Source organism: Primulina huaijiensis, chromosome 1, assembly GCF_012295235.1.
Source record: "Primulina huaijiensis isolate GDHJ02 chromosome 1, ASM1229523v2, whole genome shotgun sequence".
NCBI classification, from domain to species: Eukaryota; Viridiplantae; Streptophyta; class Magnoliopsida; order Lamiales; family Gesneriaceae; genus Primulina; species Primulina huaijiensis.
In genome coordinates this window covers 24,225,942-24,239,844 of record NC_133306.1, presented here as the reverse complement: position 1 = coordinate 24,239,844, position 13,903 = coordinate 24,225,942, and the positions used below count along the sequence as shown (strand labels likewise).

The window sequence follows — 13,903 nt, the reverse complement described above, 5'->3', positions numbered from 1 at the left end:
ACTCGTAGCCTTTGCCATTTTAATGTTACGTAGAATCATTGTTATGTCGCAGACATGATGGAATTTTTTGATAAGCTGTGTCAAAATTCATTGAGATTCATTTCAGATGAATACCACAACGCTCACTCTGTTATTCTTTATTCTTAGCTTGAAAATAAAGAGTAGATAGTTTTGAAGTATGGAATTTTAGGCAATCCAAAATGGAGTAAATCATAGGAATGTTAAGCCAAACAAAATCAATAGAAACAAATATAAAATGAAATAGTATGAAGAAAAACAAAAGGCAAAACCAAAAACAGGTCAAAAAATAGTTTAGATTATGAGCCATCAACTCAATTTCTTCTTTTCCAGAATCCATTTATGAATCTTGGCAATATATTCTTCCTTAAATCTTACATACAACTTCAGAAGTTTCCTGTATCCAACTAGAACACATGACTCTATATGTCTTTCATATCTTTCATAGAGTGCTGGAACTGTAAGAACAAGAAAAAGGCCTGCCCACAACACAAGAAGAATTAAGGCTATAAATCAAGAAATGCCGAAGAAACATATAATGATCTCTTTTGATCTTACTCGTGTAACCCAATGTAAGGAAATCGGTTAGGCTTCCAATCACGGAGATTATAAACAGAATAAGGCCAACTTTAATGAACATTCTTGAGTCCCTTCCAAGGGCAATATCTTCAGATGCCGAAAGCACAGCATTTGCACGGTCACAAATGAAAGTTACAGCATCATTTACCATCTCTTCAGAGAGATGCAAATGGGGTAGAGGTGGTGCAGGTCTGTTTCAAATTATTTGAGGGGCTATTTAAAGAAACAGCACAGTAGTCGAAATTTCTATGATGGCCATTCGTAATGCACAGATGATACCATTTGAAAAGGAAAAGTCAAGCTTTATCATACGACTCACAATTAAAAGTTTATGTACATGCTACTACCTTCATACACTTTCAAATCTGGTTGGATACATCTTATCGTCTTAATATGAGACACATGGCACGTATATAGAAGGAATGACATATTACAAAAATCGTGGACAAGCACATCACAACCTGAGAATCATGGCACCCGGTTTATCAGTCATCAAATTATTTGATTGTTGTTCTTGGGCTCAGTATCTTCATCCTTCTCTATTTGTTAGTTTCTTTTTCTGTTTCCTTTGTCCCTATGTTTGTTGTATATATAGTTTAGTTTATTTTTTTCAGTTTTCTGTTAGCAAAATATATGATATATAATATATTCATTTTTACATGATAGAAATTTAGCAAATGAGTGTCAAGGACCCTTAGAAATGTACAGAATGTAACTTCTTAAATGCCCAAGAAATAAGTGGTTAATAGTGGTCCATAACTATGGGTATTTGTTAAAGGAGAAAAACTGATGCTGTCATGCCCCCGACTCAGGTCTACACAAGCTTGGCCTCACAATGAGCTCATATAATAAGTATTTTGTATGATCAGTGGTAACTCTACAAAAAAAGTTTACTCAAGTTGCTATAGTCCGTTGTAACTTGTTATAAAGTATTTCAAACTTCTATTCTGAATACATATGGAATACGGGTTCTACAGCCACCCTTCTTTTTTTAGTACAAGTTTAATTGAACATGCTTCATGCAAATGATTTGTCTGCAGTGGACCAAGCCTAAATATTTTCATTGTTTCTAACAAATGCATCCACAATTTTGACATCAGCTATGATTTGAAGTTACCCAAAACAACATGTCCCAACATCATTAACCACATACAAGCAGCCTAATGTAGGTAAAAACAAAGGCAAAAATCAGATCTAGTAACCTGTTTAAAATTGCAGCTGACTTTGCCCACAGAAAAAGAATGGTAAAGAGCAGCAAGAACACACTTGAGGTCAACGAGAGCAGAGTATAACCAGATATCTCAAACACCACCCAAGCTGCAAAAGTTACCACTAATATCCCCACTGTCAGGTTTTTTTTCCTCCATAGCATCACATCTGCCACTGTATAACAAAACGAAGGTGCAAACATTTTTCAATCGTTCTTGATTAAGAGGGCTCTTCTTCTACAGGTGAAATGGTTTTGATTCACAAGAAAATTACAAATAGAACCTTATCACAATCAAGATCAAATTTTGCAAACACCAAACAGAGAAGGAAAGATAATGAGCAGCTAACTATTTCACACTTACCAATACCTCCTCCAAGAATCTCATAAATGGTTCTCTGCCTGTTAAACAACCGATCTGATGAACCCATTTTCAAGAATTTAGAAACAAACAGATCCCATTAACTATATCATATGCATTCACTTCTGATATAATCAAATAAGAATGATCGATATTTGAAGGAAAAAAATAAGTCTTTTTATGCTTGATAAAGAAGTAAGGATCAGTTAGTCCCATAAAGCTTTGAATACATCTTTTTTCTTCTTGGTCATGTAATTATCATCAAGCGCTTGTCTGCGCGTGGATATATATATGTATACATGTTTGAAAGAAATGATATTGACGTGTGGGGTTGGTGGTTCTCAGATTCCAGCCTAAAAGCTTGAAAATACTTTTCTAATGTTTCCTTTTTAAATTTGTAGAACATATTTAATTGAAGTAAAGTTGCCCACCTGCCTAAACCATCAGTTAGTCGGGGTCGGTTGTTTAGGACGGCTCTGTTCTTGATTTTCTGTCTTAATCACGGTGGTTTTCTTTTTTCGTTGGGAGAATGAAAAGGAAATAACTTGATAAATACTTCCACAGTCTGGCTGATGGGTAGTTTTCTTGACTAAGTTTTTTTATAAAAAAAAAATCATTTGAAGAAAAAGAGAACCGATTTTATATTTGAACAAAAAACAGCATTAAGTAAATTTTTTAAAATAATTATTTATAAAACTAAATAAATATTTTAAACATGTGTTGAAAAAAATAGAAGTGGTTTATACTTGAATAATCGGAAAAAGTGTTTTTAGAAAAATCAAAGATAAGTTGTAGTATAAATGTAATAAATATATAGTTTATTTCTAGGCTATTGCTGAAATTGTTTATTTGTCTTTTTAAATATCTAATCAAAAACCACTTTTTCAACAAAATTTCTTATAAAAAAATTTACATATGCAGATAAATTAAATTTTAGATATGAGTTTAGTAGAAATTTAAGTTTTAACGGATATTGATAAATATCAGTATTTCAAAATTTTACGGAACTAACTCGTTGTCATTTTTATTTGCCGCCTTCGAGCCATGTAAGCATATATATATTATCTAGGAGTGGTATATCGTATCGTACCATATCGGAATTATATATCATACATTATACCGATAATTACGATACAAGAAAATTTACCGAAAATTATGCTACATATAATTAGTATACTGATTATAACGAAATTGTACGGTATACCGAAATTTCAGTATGATATCGGTATATACCATTTTATAACAAAAAAAACTTACATTTTTTAAATTTAATAAATTTATTGTTCTAAAATATTATATATTTTTCGATATTTCGGTATATATCGAAATTTTCAAATTTCAATACCGTTGTCGTACGGAAAAATTAGATATCGTTACTATGTTCTACCGAAATCTTCGATATAGTAAAAATTCGATAAATTCGATATTTTTCGATACGATAAATTTCGATATATCGAAAATTTGATATTTTTTTCACTTCTTATATTATTGATACTATCTATAGTATATTATAAAGATGGAGAAATATCTTAGAATAACTATATTAGATGATCATTTCAAAATTACAATTATCACCCTATCTTTTTTATTAATTTACTAATTTTTTATTTAATAAGTTATCCAAGAAAAAATAAAAACAATATATTTTTTTAATTAAATAAATAAATATTTTTAGATAACTATCTTGAATAATTTGAACAAAAAATTATGGAGAAAAGCCAAGAGCTTCTATAAATATAATTTTTTTTTTTAAAAAAAGAATGATTATACAAACAAACGAATCGTTAATGGAACTGTAAAGTTAATTAACTCAATTCAAAAAAGAAAAATAGATTAGCATCAGCTTTTGTTCCTCTGAGCCCGACACGTTCTTACTGGTGGTGTAAGGGCATCCTTTATTTATTATTTTTTAAAGATTTATCTATAGCATAAACCGCACTGCATGAGTCAAAGAGTTTATCCAGACGTAAATTGAGGGATATCGGTAAAAACTGAATATTTAAGTGATAATATGTTCCATCTAAGAATAGATCACGCAACACTGAAAATATCAACCCACATCATCCTAAATCTTACTAACTTGACTGTGCCTTCAGAGACGTAAGGGCATCCTTTATTTGGTAAAACCCAACATATCCATGATTTTGTTAATAGATTTCGAAATTTATAATTATTAGCTTAAAAAAATCAAAAACAAACTGTAAAACAACTAAACAAGCATTATAACCAAAGAGTGGACTGAAAGAATCTAAAATCGATATCATTCCCTTTCCAAGGAAAAAAAATGAAAATCATTCCTCAACTTCCTCCATCCAAACCAAAGAAAATTGCAGGAAGATCTTAATAGTCCCCATTTATAAAATATTTCATGAAACGAAACAGACAAGCAACTGTCACTTATGATGGGTAAAGAGCAGTCAACAAAATTTGTTGAGAACAAAAACAACATTTTACAACAGTTTCGTCTTGACTAAGTACACATTACATCAGACAAGTAGATCGTAATGGTTTTTACCAGTGTATAATAGTCGCACGGTCTTTTTATTTTTGAAACTTCTATGAAACTCTGTTCCATATTCTTGAATAGGGATGAAACCCGATCCCCCGCCGCCATGCTGCAAGTTCATACAAAGGCAATTTTTCACACTAAGATCCGACCTTGCAATGGAAGATTTTACTTTGATACTATCAAATTGCAGAGGCTGCATGATTGACCACGACCATCACACCAGTATATTGATCCTCGCAACAAGGGGCAGACACCGTCAATTAGATTTTAGGGTAGGGGTAATACTCCATGTTTTGGAGATTCAAAAACGCTAATTTTATGAAGAATTACAAATTCTTTTTAGTTCCCGGGTGATCGGCCCTGCCCCTCCTTGCCTCTTGCTCTCAACTTGAAGGATGAACTCTGTGGCCAACAAGCCGATATTCCAACTTCACATGCTTGAAATCAAATATCTATTTCAGGTTGTGGGGTAATACCTCGTGTTCGGGTATGTATACCACTATATGTTGGCAGCACAACTTTGACAGTACCTGATGCAAAAACAAGAAACATAAATATAAATCAGCTTCTATGGTGATAGATGGTGGCCACACCCAGCCCTGCTCACTCACCACCATGAAAACAATATTTACAAGTCCAATATCACCAACTTAGCACAAGAGGGAAAAACAATAAAATGATGAACTCACCAAAAGTTCTGCCTCTCCACCCCAAAAATCAGGCCTCCTAATACGTTGGCAGTAACTGCAATGGCAGAAGATATCATTTGAGTTGAATTAAACTGAACAAGAAAGAGACCATAACTTGGAAAAGTAGAGTCCAATAGAAAGCGAATTTTTAAGTCACTAACAAATTGAATGGCTCACCGTCTCAAAGGTTCCTCAACTGTTATTGCAATCAATGCCTCTTCATATTGTTGCCGTTCGTTGCCATTGTCACAGATGATCTCTCTGACAGCCATCCGTAAATCATCTGTCATCAACCCATAGAGAGTTTTGATTAGATAATTGCCAAAAGCTTACACAATTAAATGAAACAAGATATGGTAATGGTTTCATCAGCATCTATGTAAACCTGAAGAATTGCATTTGATAGCTGAATTAACTTCAAGCTTTTGCAGTGCAATGGAGGACACCAACGACAGTACAATAATGCAAAAACGACAACCATGACACAATAAAAAGACAAGAGACACGTGTAGATTTTGGATGGGCCGCCTTCAATATTGTTAATCACAATCCATTACTCAAGAAAGTTAAAAAGACAATTCTTTGCAAAAAGGACTTCAGTATTCATACACAGACCTGCATTTTCCCTCTCTTCTTGAGAGCTAAGTGGCACATCTTTATTGAGAGCCATTCCTTTTACCTGAGCTCATTCAACAAATGTAAAGCCACAAAATAAAAGGCCTAAATTTCAAGATATGTTAAACCCAAATCATGGCTGACAAATTGAAGCATGCCTTATGGAAGCAGAACTTTCAACAACGATCCCATCATTGAACAACATTTGATTACATACACCACAAATTCCAAAAGCATTCTCCATATATACAAATGAACATTAACAGTGATTCGGTGCAGGTAGAAAAGCATGCAACGAGCTGTATAGAAAGCCTCAAAACAATCAGACTCGACAACACAGACACTTCACTCATACCAGGGCACGAAACAGGCAGCGCCCATCCCCAGTTACTCTCCGAACAGAATAACGCTCCACTTTCTTCAACGCCGGCGAGCCCGAACCACTGACAAAACAAACGAACCATAAATTATCCAGCACTACATCAAACTTGATCACCTCGGGTGAGAAAAAAACCAAGAGCCTCAGCAGAAGAACAGTTCATTTACGCTAAGTTCCCAATCCTGGCAAAGAACCGAGGGGTGGCATCCGTGAAGGCCACGGATGGACTCGAGCTTCGAGGGAAGTGAGTGGAAACCGAAGGAACAGGAGAAGAGGAGATTTCGAAGTCGATGATTCCAAGCCTGAGTTGCTGGAGAATGTCATCTGCAGAATCCACAATTTTTAGATGCGACAGAGATTGCAAATGGATGATGTAGACAGAAAGTAACTGGGAGCTTACCATTGGAAGACCTTCCTGCCATTCAACCACCAGATGTTCGACGAAATGCGTCTTCGATTATCCACACCGTAACTCCAGTTACGTATCGGCGTTTATGGTTTTTTAATTAAAGCATACTAATATAAATAATAATAAAAAAATACTGAGGTATATATATACTTATTCGTTAAATAAATTTTATTTTTGAAAATCACGAAATATATATATTTTTTATAAATAAAAATAAATTTTTTTGGATAAATTTGAAAACGCGCGAGTACTGAGTTTCCTAGTTGAAGTGCGGTGTTTGTTTCCGGGGCTTCAACGGCCCTACCGAAAACATTGCTGTTCATTTTCATTTTATTATTAAGCATCGGAAGCATCGAAATTTATATAAATTCCACATTCCCCTCTCACTAATCACAAACCGGCCTCGCCCCGACGATCTTTCCTATGCTCCGCGATCTTTCGATTTCTTCTCATCGGTTTCTCAGATCTGCTTGTTTTTATTGAGCTGTAATCGGTCCCGATTTTTCTCTGCTGCATTTGATATATAAGGTGTGTTTTTCTTCAATTTCCGGCTAGAATTTCTTCGATTATGGTGTTTGAATGCTGGATGTTGTGTTATTTTGCTTTGATCATGTGTTTCTTTTAGCTCGGGATAACTTGTGGTGGAGTCTCTTCTTTTGTTTATGTAATTGCTATGTTGGGCGCTGCCGGATGGATACAATACGTACTCTTTAGTTGATGATATGAATCTGTGGCATTTTACGAAATTGTCTTAATTTTTTTAGGTTTCACGTTTTATTGAAATCTATGCATATAGTAGCTGCGAGTCTGCATGCCAACTAAATGTCATCGTTCCCTGAACTGAAATCATGTACCTTTATACTCTCGTTCCCTGGATTGTTCTTCCTTAACTACTGAAAAATAAGAAAAGACACCGAATTAAGAATTTGAGTGCACTTATGCATATTAGGTTCCTCACTTACGTCACTGATAGTTTTGTTGTACCCCTTCTTTTATCTGGAGTCTGGACACTTCTCAAATGACATTCTTGAATAAGTTTTGAATGACAGCGTGCAATGCCGCTCCTGTCTCCAATGTTTTTAGATTCCTTGTGTCGGCTGAATTTAGGCCAAACCCTGTGTAACACACACGCACCATAGAGCACACAGTTGACGACCTGAAGTGTCCCAGTGATTCGTTTTATGAATTGGATTCTCAATTTCCTAAAAGAATATTTTGTTTATCTTTCTCGTGGTTCTAGTGTTTTACATTTTTTGGTACTTTTCTTTTCTTAGAATTTTTCTTTTTCCCCTTTTTTTGCCCTTTAAAGGTATTCACTGTCCCAATTGATCCGCTCCTTCAAGTGGGACAATGTCTTCCATGACCCCATCTCCGGTGTCATTCATTGGGAATTCAGCTTCCAAACCTACTGCTTTGGATCTTCACAGGAGCTCAAATAATGGAGTTTTTGGTGTACCCCTAAAAGCACTTGGAAGGGCGAAACTAGGAGCAAAAAGGAGAGGTTTCACTGTATCTGCAAAGGTTAGGAAAGTTAAAAGGCATGAATATCCATGGCCAGAAGATCCTGACCCAAATGTGAAGGGTGGAATCCTTAGCCATCTCTCACCTTTCAAGCCCTTGAAAGAGAAACCAAAGCCAGTGACATTGGACTTCGAGAAACCTCTCATGGATCTTCAGAAAAAAATAATTGATGTAAGTATTTTATAAGATCTTTACGCACATTTACGACCTGAACTATTTATATAGAAAATTTCATGGCTTGCTTTGATCCTATTGCTTTTCTTATGCAGGTGCAAAAGATGGCAAATGAAACTGGTCTGGACTTCAGCGATCAAATTATCTCTCTGGAGAACAAGTATCAACAGGTTTAGCCAATAACATGCTTATAATTTCAATTCCATTTCACCATACTTCCTCTTTCGATTCCATTGGAAATGCAATTCCTGTTACCACTGTTATCATATAATGACCTTCTACTTAAGACTTGAGAGGCAAAATTTATGATCTTCTCTTTATTTCAATTTTATCGGTATTTTCTCTTAATTCCATGTCAATTTGCAGGCTCTAAAAGATCTGTACACACATTTGACTCCCATACAACGTGTGAATATTGCACGACATCCCAACAGGCCAACATTTCTCGATCACGTATTCAATATTACTGACAAGGTCTCTTCACCCTCAACTTATTTTGAGCCTAGGTTTTATTGCATGCAATATCTTCAGAATTGATAACATCCAGTAAAAGTATAAGAAAATGATGAACTTTAGATTTAATAAGGAAGAAATTTTTTCCTGTATATGAATTGGCCTGTATTTTAACACGTGTGCAGTTTGTTGAACTCCATGGAGATCGAGCTGGATATGATGATCCCGCTGTTGTCACAGGACTTGGTACAATAAATGGAAGATGCTACATGTTCATGGGCCATCAGAAGGGCCGCAATACGAAAGAGAATATACAGCGGAACTTTGGGATGCCTACTCCTCATGGGTATGCATTTAAGAAAGGATTCTTTTATTATATATTTTTGCATGATCTTATACATTGTTAAAAAATAAGAAAAAAAGCAATTGATGCCCCGTCTTTCATGATTGATAATATCCGTATGAATCTAGTGAGTTTGTAAAGTGACATGGAAAATTTCACATTCCACGGATCATGAAAGTTTGAGTGGGGATATTCCTATTTTACCTAGTGCTGACTGTGGCATTCCGATTTCAACAGTTATCGAAAGGCTCTGCGAATGATGTACTATGCGGATCACCATGGATTTCCGATTGTCACTTTCATTGACACTCCTGGGGCATATGCTGATCTTAAATCTGAGGAATTAGGCCAAGTACTGTATAGTGTTCCATCAAGTGAAGTTCCTTATTACTGAATTGTGTGTGCCAAGTGTAAAGGGTTTATGTTGACTATTTTGTTTTTCCCCCCTTGTTTTTTCGGGTTAAGGGTGAAGCTATAGCTCAGAACTTGAGGACTATGTTTGGTCTCAAAGTTCCAATTGTTTCAATTGTTCTTGGAGAAGGAGGCTCTGGTGGAGCACTGGCTATTGGTTGTGCTAACAAGTTGTTAATGCTTGAAAATGCGGTCTTTTATGTTGCCAGGTGCATCTCTATCAACGTTTTGTATATCAACTATTTGCCTCAAGATGCTGGTTTGGATTTTTCTGCTTTTGCTTCCACACTCTAGACACCTAGTCGGTGACTGTGATGTATAATTTAATTGCTGAATTGTGTCATGGTTGCTGCTTTGATGGGGTTTTGTATACCTGCAGAGGTGAGTTATTGGTTCCAGTGCATGCTATATCGTCTATATCCTCCATTACTCTTATCATCTTTGGCTTTCGTCATGTACAGCTGGTTTACTTTGAAAATTATATGAGTAAATGGCTCTCTTGAGCAGTGCGACTTTGGTTTCGTTGTTTTTGTCAGTGCTTTATTGTTATGCTTATGTTTTGGAAAGGCAGGAATAATATTAAGAAACGATAGTGAAACATAATAAGCTCAACAATTCTTGGAAACTTAGCAGTTTCAAGCAATGCTATTTGATTGCATAAACCTAGAGATTGACAAATTATCTTCAGCTTATAAGACCAGAGACTTCGTTGAACGAAAAGTGTAACCTGAAAATTCAATATCAATCTTCCCATTTTCTGAGGATTGAGATAATTTCACTTGGAGATATTAATGCAATAAAGCTTTTGTGTTGCTGAAACATTATATGCAAATAGCATGCAGATGCCCATTCAAATGGGTTTCTGCTTCTTCCTTAAAAAACTCGTCAGTGTATGTAAATTTGGGTTCCATTTTGATTTTCCTGCCCTTAATGAGACAGCCCTGAAGCTTGTGCTGCAATTTTGTGGAAGACTGCCAAAGCTTCACCGAAGGTGATTTTAAGATGTATCTGGTTTGCCAGTCATAACCTGTGATAGTTTTGACTTTGTTCCTTTTTTCCCCTTTTCAGGCTGCTGAAAAGCTGAAGATTACATCTAGAGAGCTGATGAAGTTAGAAATTGCTGATGGTGTCATTCCAGTAATAACTCATTTGCGTGTTCTTTTACTTGTGTTGATATATTATTTTCTACTTTCATGCTTTCTTGTCCCACTCCTCAATGTCCGTAAAATTATCTCTCAATTTTGTATACTGAAAATACAGTTTATTTTCTTAAAAAAAACAGTTAATTTGTTTTAACACAAGTTTCTAGTTGGAAAATTATGTGGAAAATCCATGCAACAGCTTCATTATACGAATTAATATTCCTTCTTAGATTGTTCTTTCGTCATATACCTTAATCATGTGCTTAATCCTGTGCTTCAGGTTTCAAATATCGGCGCTGTTATGATTTCCATTTTAACGTTACCATCAAATGAAAAATATTTGTGGCTCGTTGTAGGAACCTCTTGGTGGTGCACATGCAGATCCTTACTGGACCTCACAACAGTTAAAAACTGCAATTGTTGAATCTATGGAAGTAGGATATTCCTCCTACATTACAATTAGTGTTTGAACGGATGGATAATCAGGAGACTAAGATGTTTCTGGTGTATACAGGAACTTGTAAAGATGGATACAGAAATACTACTAAAACACAGGGCTCAAAAATTCCGGAAACTTGGTGGATTCCAGGAGGGAATTCCAATAGATCCAAAAAGGAAGGTCAATATGAAAAAGAAAGAAGAACCCATAGTACAGATAAGCAAGACCTCAGAATCGGAATTGAGGGATGAGGTAGAAAAACTGAAACTGCGGATCTTGGAAGCCAGTAAATCACCCTCAGAGATTCCAGAGACAGGATTGAAAGAGATGGTAGAGAAATTGAAAAGAGAGATTGATTACGAGTATGATGAGGCTGCAAAAGGTATAGGTATGGAAGACAAAATTTTGATGGTGCGAGAAGAAATTGCAAAAGCGCGGAATGTGCAGGACCAGCTTGCACATCCTGCGTTGAAAGAAAAGATTGAACTGCTTAAGGATGAGTTTGACAAAAATCTTCCTTCAGCTCCTAATTACTCCAGCTTGAAATATAAGCTTGATATGCTGAAAGAGTTATCCAAGGCTTTGAATCCCTCAAAAAGTAGTACCGAAAAAGATGAAATGAGACTGGAAATAAATAAGAAATTCAGGGAACTCGTGGATCGGTCTGATATGAAACAGAAGATAGAGACGCTGAAAGCTGAAATTTCTGAGTCAGGATTGTCGGATATCGGTTTAAACCAGAAGCTAAAAGAAAAGGTTTCGCAATTGCAAGAAGAGTTGGACTCCGAATTTAAGGCTGTTCTTGGATCCATGGGTTTGCAAGTAAACCCAAGTGCTGTCCCAGAAGCCAAGGCAAAAATAGAAGCTTTCAACGAAGAAGTTAATATGATCATAGATGATGTTGTCAATTCATCAGGTTTGAAAGACAGGATTGAACTGCTAAAGACAGAAGTGGCAAAAGCTGGAAATTCAGAAGATCCAGACTCAAAAAGTAAGATCGAGGCTTTGGAGGCAGAACTCAGGCAGGCCATCATGGGGGCTATAAGCTCCCCAGAATTAAAAGAAAAACACGAGAAGATGGTGTCTGAGATAGCTGAAACCACTGAATCTTCAGTAGGATCCGATGCAAGTTTGGGCGAAGAAGATAACCAGTCTAAGACTGACGAATTACCGGTGAAAGTCAATTTGGAATCGAACCGCAGCTTTGTCTGATGTATGTACACACGCCATTCCATTATCTGTCGATTACTCAGTTCCAATATATGTAGTTTCCTTTGAGTACTGATGAACCAGTTGTTCTACATGTGACATGTTTCATGCAATTGTGACGCGCTTGCCTGAATCGGCCTAAAAGAACTAGCATGCTGGGGATAACTTTCTTGAACTTCTGTTTAATCTACTGCAACCCTGGATTTGTTAGCAAACATATGAAGTCGGTAGAGAGAAGATCGGCTTCTTATTCAACCCATTTCTTGTTTTTACATGCCTTGGATCTTTCCCCGTAAATTTTGTTTCTCCTTTTAAGATCATTGGCGATGTTTTGAGCAGATAGTCATGGAACATTAAATAAAGGGCCTGGATTTTCTTTCTGGTAGCTCATGTACGGTTTCCATAAAGTTTGATTTTATAACGTGTCTTTGATAATCAGTGTTGTAGACAGTAACTCCGAATCCAATTGACGATCTAAATTTGAGCTTGATCATATTTGACTTGTTTGATTTATTGCAAATCGCCCAATGTTAATTCACATTTGTTCCCTTTCTTTGGTGGTTGGCGAAACTTGAAATTGGCGACTTTCAAAACCCCATCCATGAAGTATCCCATTGGATTTGACGCCGCAAAAATCATGGTAAAATAATGTTTATATTCTATATTTTTATACTGTATTATTGAGTTTGAGATACTTAGAGTAACTAACTTTTGGTGTCATGGTCTGTTTTAATAATTATATATATTAATAAAATGTTAAAATTTTAATGCAAATCACATGAAACTCAGTGGATAAAGTGTTTGTTTCTTAATTATCAAGTTGCTTCTTAGTTATGTCTTTTTTTCTTTTATTTTTTCAATTTATTTTTTTAATTCATATATCAAAATGACAGCGTAGTCACTCACTATTTCTTATAATTACATTTTGATCTTCATTTAAATATAAACAACATGAATTATTAAAAATATTATACATCGTGGGTGTACTAGTACCAAATAAGCTTTGGTCACTCTAATTTCAAAAAATTGTTACTTTTTTGAACACGATGCATGTATATGCACTAAATTTCAATGTGAAGTGCAGGTTTAAGCATACTAAATATTTTATATAAAGTGTAATTATGTTGAAATAGTTTTTTTCATCAAATTCCATATTCAAATTTTTATTTTACCTTTAATCAAATAAGGGTCCTAAGGGGAAAAATGGGTATATTTTAGATACGAAAATTAGTTACTCTAAGAATTCTTATATAATTAAAAAAATGATATATACAAACATTTTATGAAGAAAATATATGGTTTAATTTTTTTTTAACAAAATTTGAAGACTTAAAATAGTTTATTTTATAAATCTAGTGCTTAATAACATGTTATAGACATAAATTACTTCAATTATTGTATGCAAAAGTTTGATCATTAATAGAGTATTAAGTTATAATACATGT

General features: G+C 35.0%; 3 protein-coding genes across 4 annotated transcripts; 1 reads left to right on the top strand and 2 right to left on the bottom strand.

The window, feature by feature from the left end:
• Nucleotides 1–164: 164 nt before the first annotated feature.
• Nucleotides 165–2,514, bottom strand: LOC140987011 (reticulon-like protein B12). The gene is made up of 4 exons (XM_073455436.1): nt 2,169–2,514; nt 1,800–1,980; nt 577–788; nt 165–497 (listed from the first exon to the last, which is right to left on the bottom strand). The coding sequence occupies exons 1-4, from the start codon at nt 2,233–2,235 to the stop codon at nt 328–330; spliced, it is 630 nt and encodes a 209-aa protein (XP_073311537.1). The 5' UTR covers nt 2,236–2,514; the 3' UTR covers nt 165–327.
• A 1,901-nt stretch (nt 2,515–4,415) lies between these two features.
• Nucleotides 4,416–6,881, bottom strand: LOC140986995 (OVARIAN TUMOR DOMAIN-containing deubiquitinating enzyme 3). Of its 2 annotated transcripts, none has more exons than XM_073455420.1 (8): nt 6,758–6,881; nt 6,525–6,681; nt 6,334–6,421; nt 5,979–6,042; nt 5,541–5,646; nt 5,364–5,418; nt 5,151–5,204; nt 4,416–4,780 (listed from the first exon to the last, which is right to left on the bottom strand). In XM_073455420.1, the coding sequence occupies exons 1-8, from the start codon at nt 6,777–6,779 to the stop codon at nt 4,652–4,654; spliced, it is 675 nt and encodes a 224-aa protein (XP_073311521.1). In that variant the 5' UTR covers nt 6,780–6,881; the 3' UTR covers nt 4,416–4,651. The 2 variants fall into 2 exon arrangements, with proteins under 2 accessions (XP_073311521.1, XP_073311528.1); XM_073455427.1 differs by lacking the exon at nt 4,416–4,780 and adding an exon at nt 4,799–5,076.
• A 144-nt stretch (nt 6,882–7,025) lies between these two features.
• LOC140986985 (acetyl-coenzyme A carboxylase carboxyl transferase subunit alpha, chloroplastic-like) lies at nt 7,026–12,953 on the top strand. The gene is made up of 12 exons (XM_073455411.1): nt 7,026–7,294; nt 8,076–8,458; nt 8,557–8,631; nt 8,828–8,935; nt 9,100–9,260; nt 9,495–9,609; nt 9,723–9,877; nt 10,608–10,659; nt 10,737–10,805; nt 11,167–11,244; nt 11,325–12,455; nt 12,543–12,953. The coding sequence occupies exons 2-12, from the start codon at nt 8,117–8,119 to the stop codon at nt 12,555–12,557; spliced, it is 2,301 nt and encodes a 766-aa protein (XP_073311512.1). The 5' UTR covers nt 7,026–7,294; nt 8,076–8,116; the 3' UTR covers nt 12,558–12,953.
• The last annotated feature ends 950 nt before the right edge of the window (nt 12,954–13,903 follow it).

Excerpts from the sequence above, each read along its gene's own strand:
- LOC140986995 (XM_073455420.1), bottom strand. The coding sequence starts at position 6,779 with ATGGCAGGAAGGTCTTCCAATG. Across the intron at positions 6,422-6,524 it reads GCCAGGATTGGGAACTTAGC|TGGTTCGGGCTCGCCGGCGT; the intron begins GTAAATGAACTG and ends TTGTTTTGTCAG. Across the intron at positions 6,043-6,333 it reads GCTGCCTGTTTCGTGCCCTG|GTAAAAGGAATGGCTCTCAA; the intron begins GTATGAGTGAAG and ends GAATGAGCTCAG.
- LOC140987011 (XM_073455436.1), bottom strand. The coding sequence starts at position 2,235 with ATGGGTTCATCAGATCGGTTGTTTAACAGGCAGAGAACCATTTATGAG. Across the intron at positions 1,981-2,168 it reads GATTCTTGGAGGAGGTATTG|TGGCAGATGTGATGCTATGG; the intron begins GTAAGTGTGAAA and ends TTTGTTATACAG. Across the intron at positions 789-1,799 it reads TCAGCTGCAATTTTAAACAG|ACCTGCACCACCTCTACCCC; the intron begins GTTACTAGATCT and ends AATTTGAAACAG.
- LOC140986985 (XM_073455411.1), top strand. The coding sequence starts at position 8,117 with ATGTCTTCCATGACCCCATCTCCGGTGTCATTCATTGGGAATTCAGCT. Across the intron at positions 10,660-10,736 it reads CTGCCAAAGCTTCACCGAAG|GCTGCTGAAAAGCTGAAGAT; the intron begins GTGATTTTAAGA and ends TCCCCTTTTCAG. Across the intron at positions 10,806-11,166 it reads TTGCTGATGGTGTCATTCCA|GAACCTCTTGGTGGTGCACA; the intron begins GTAATAACTCAT and ends GGCTCGTTGTAG.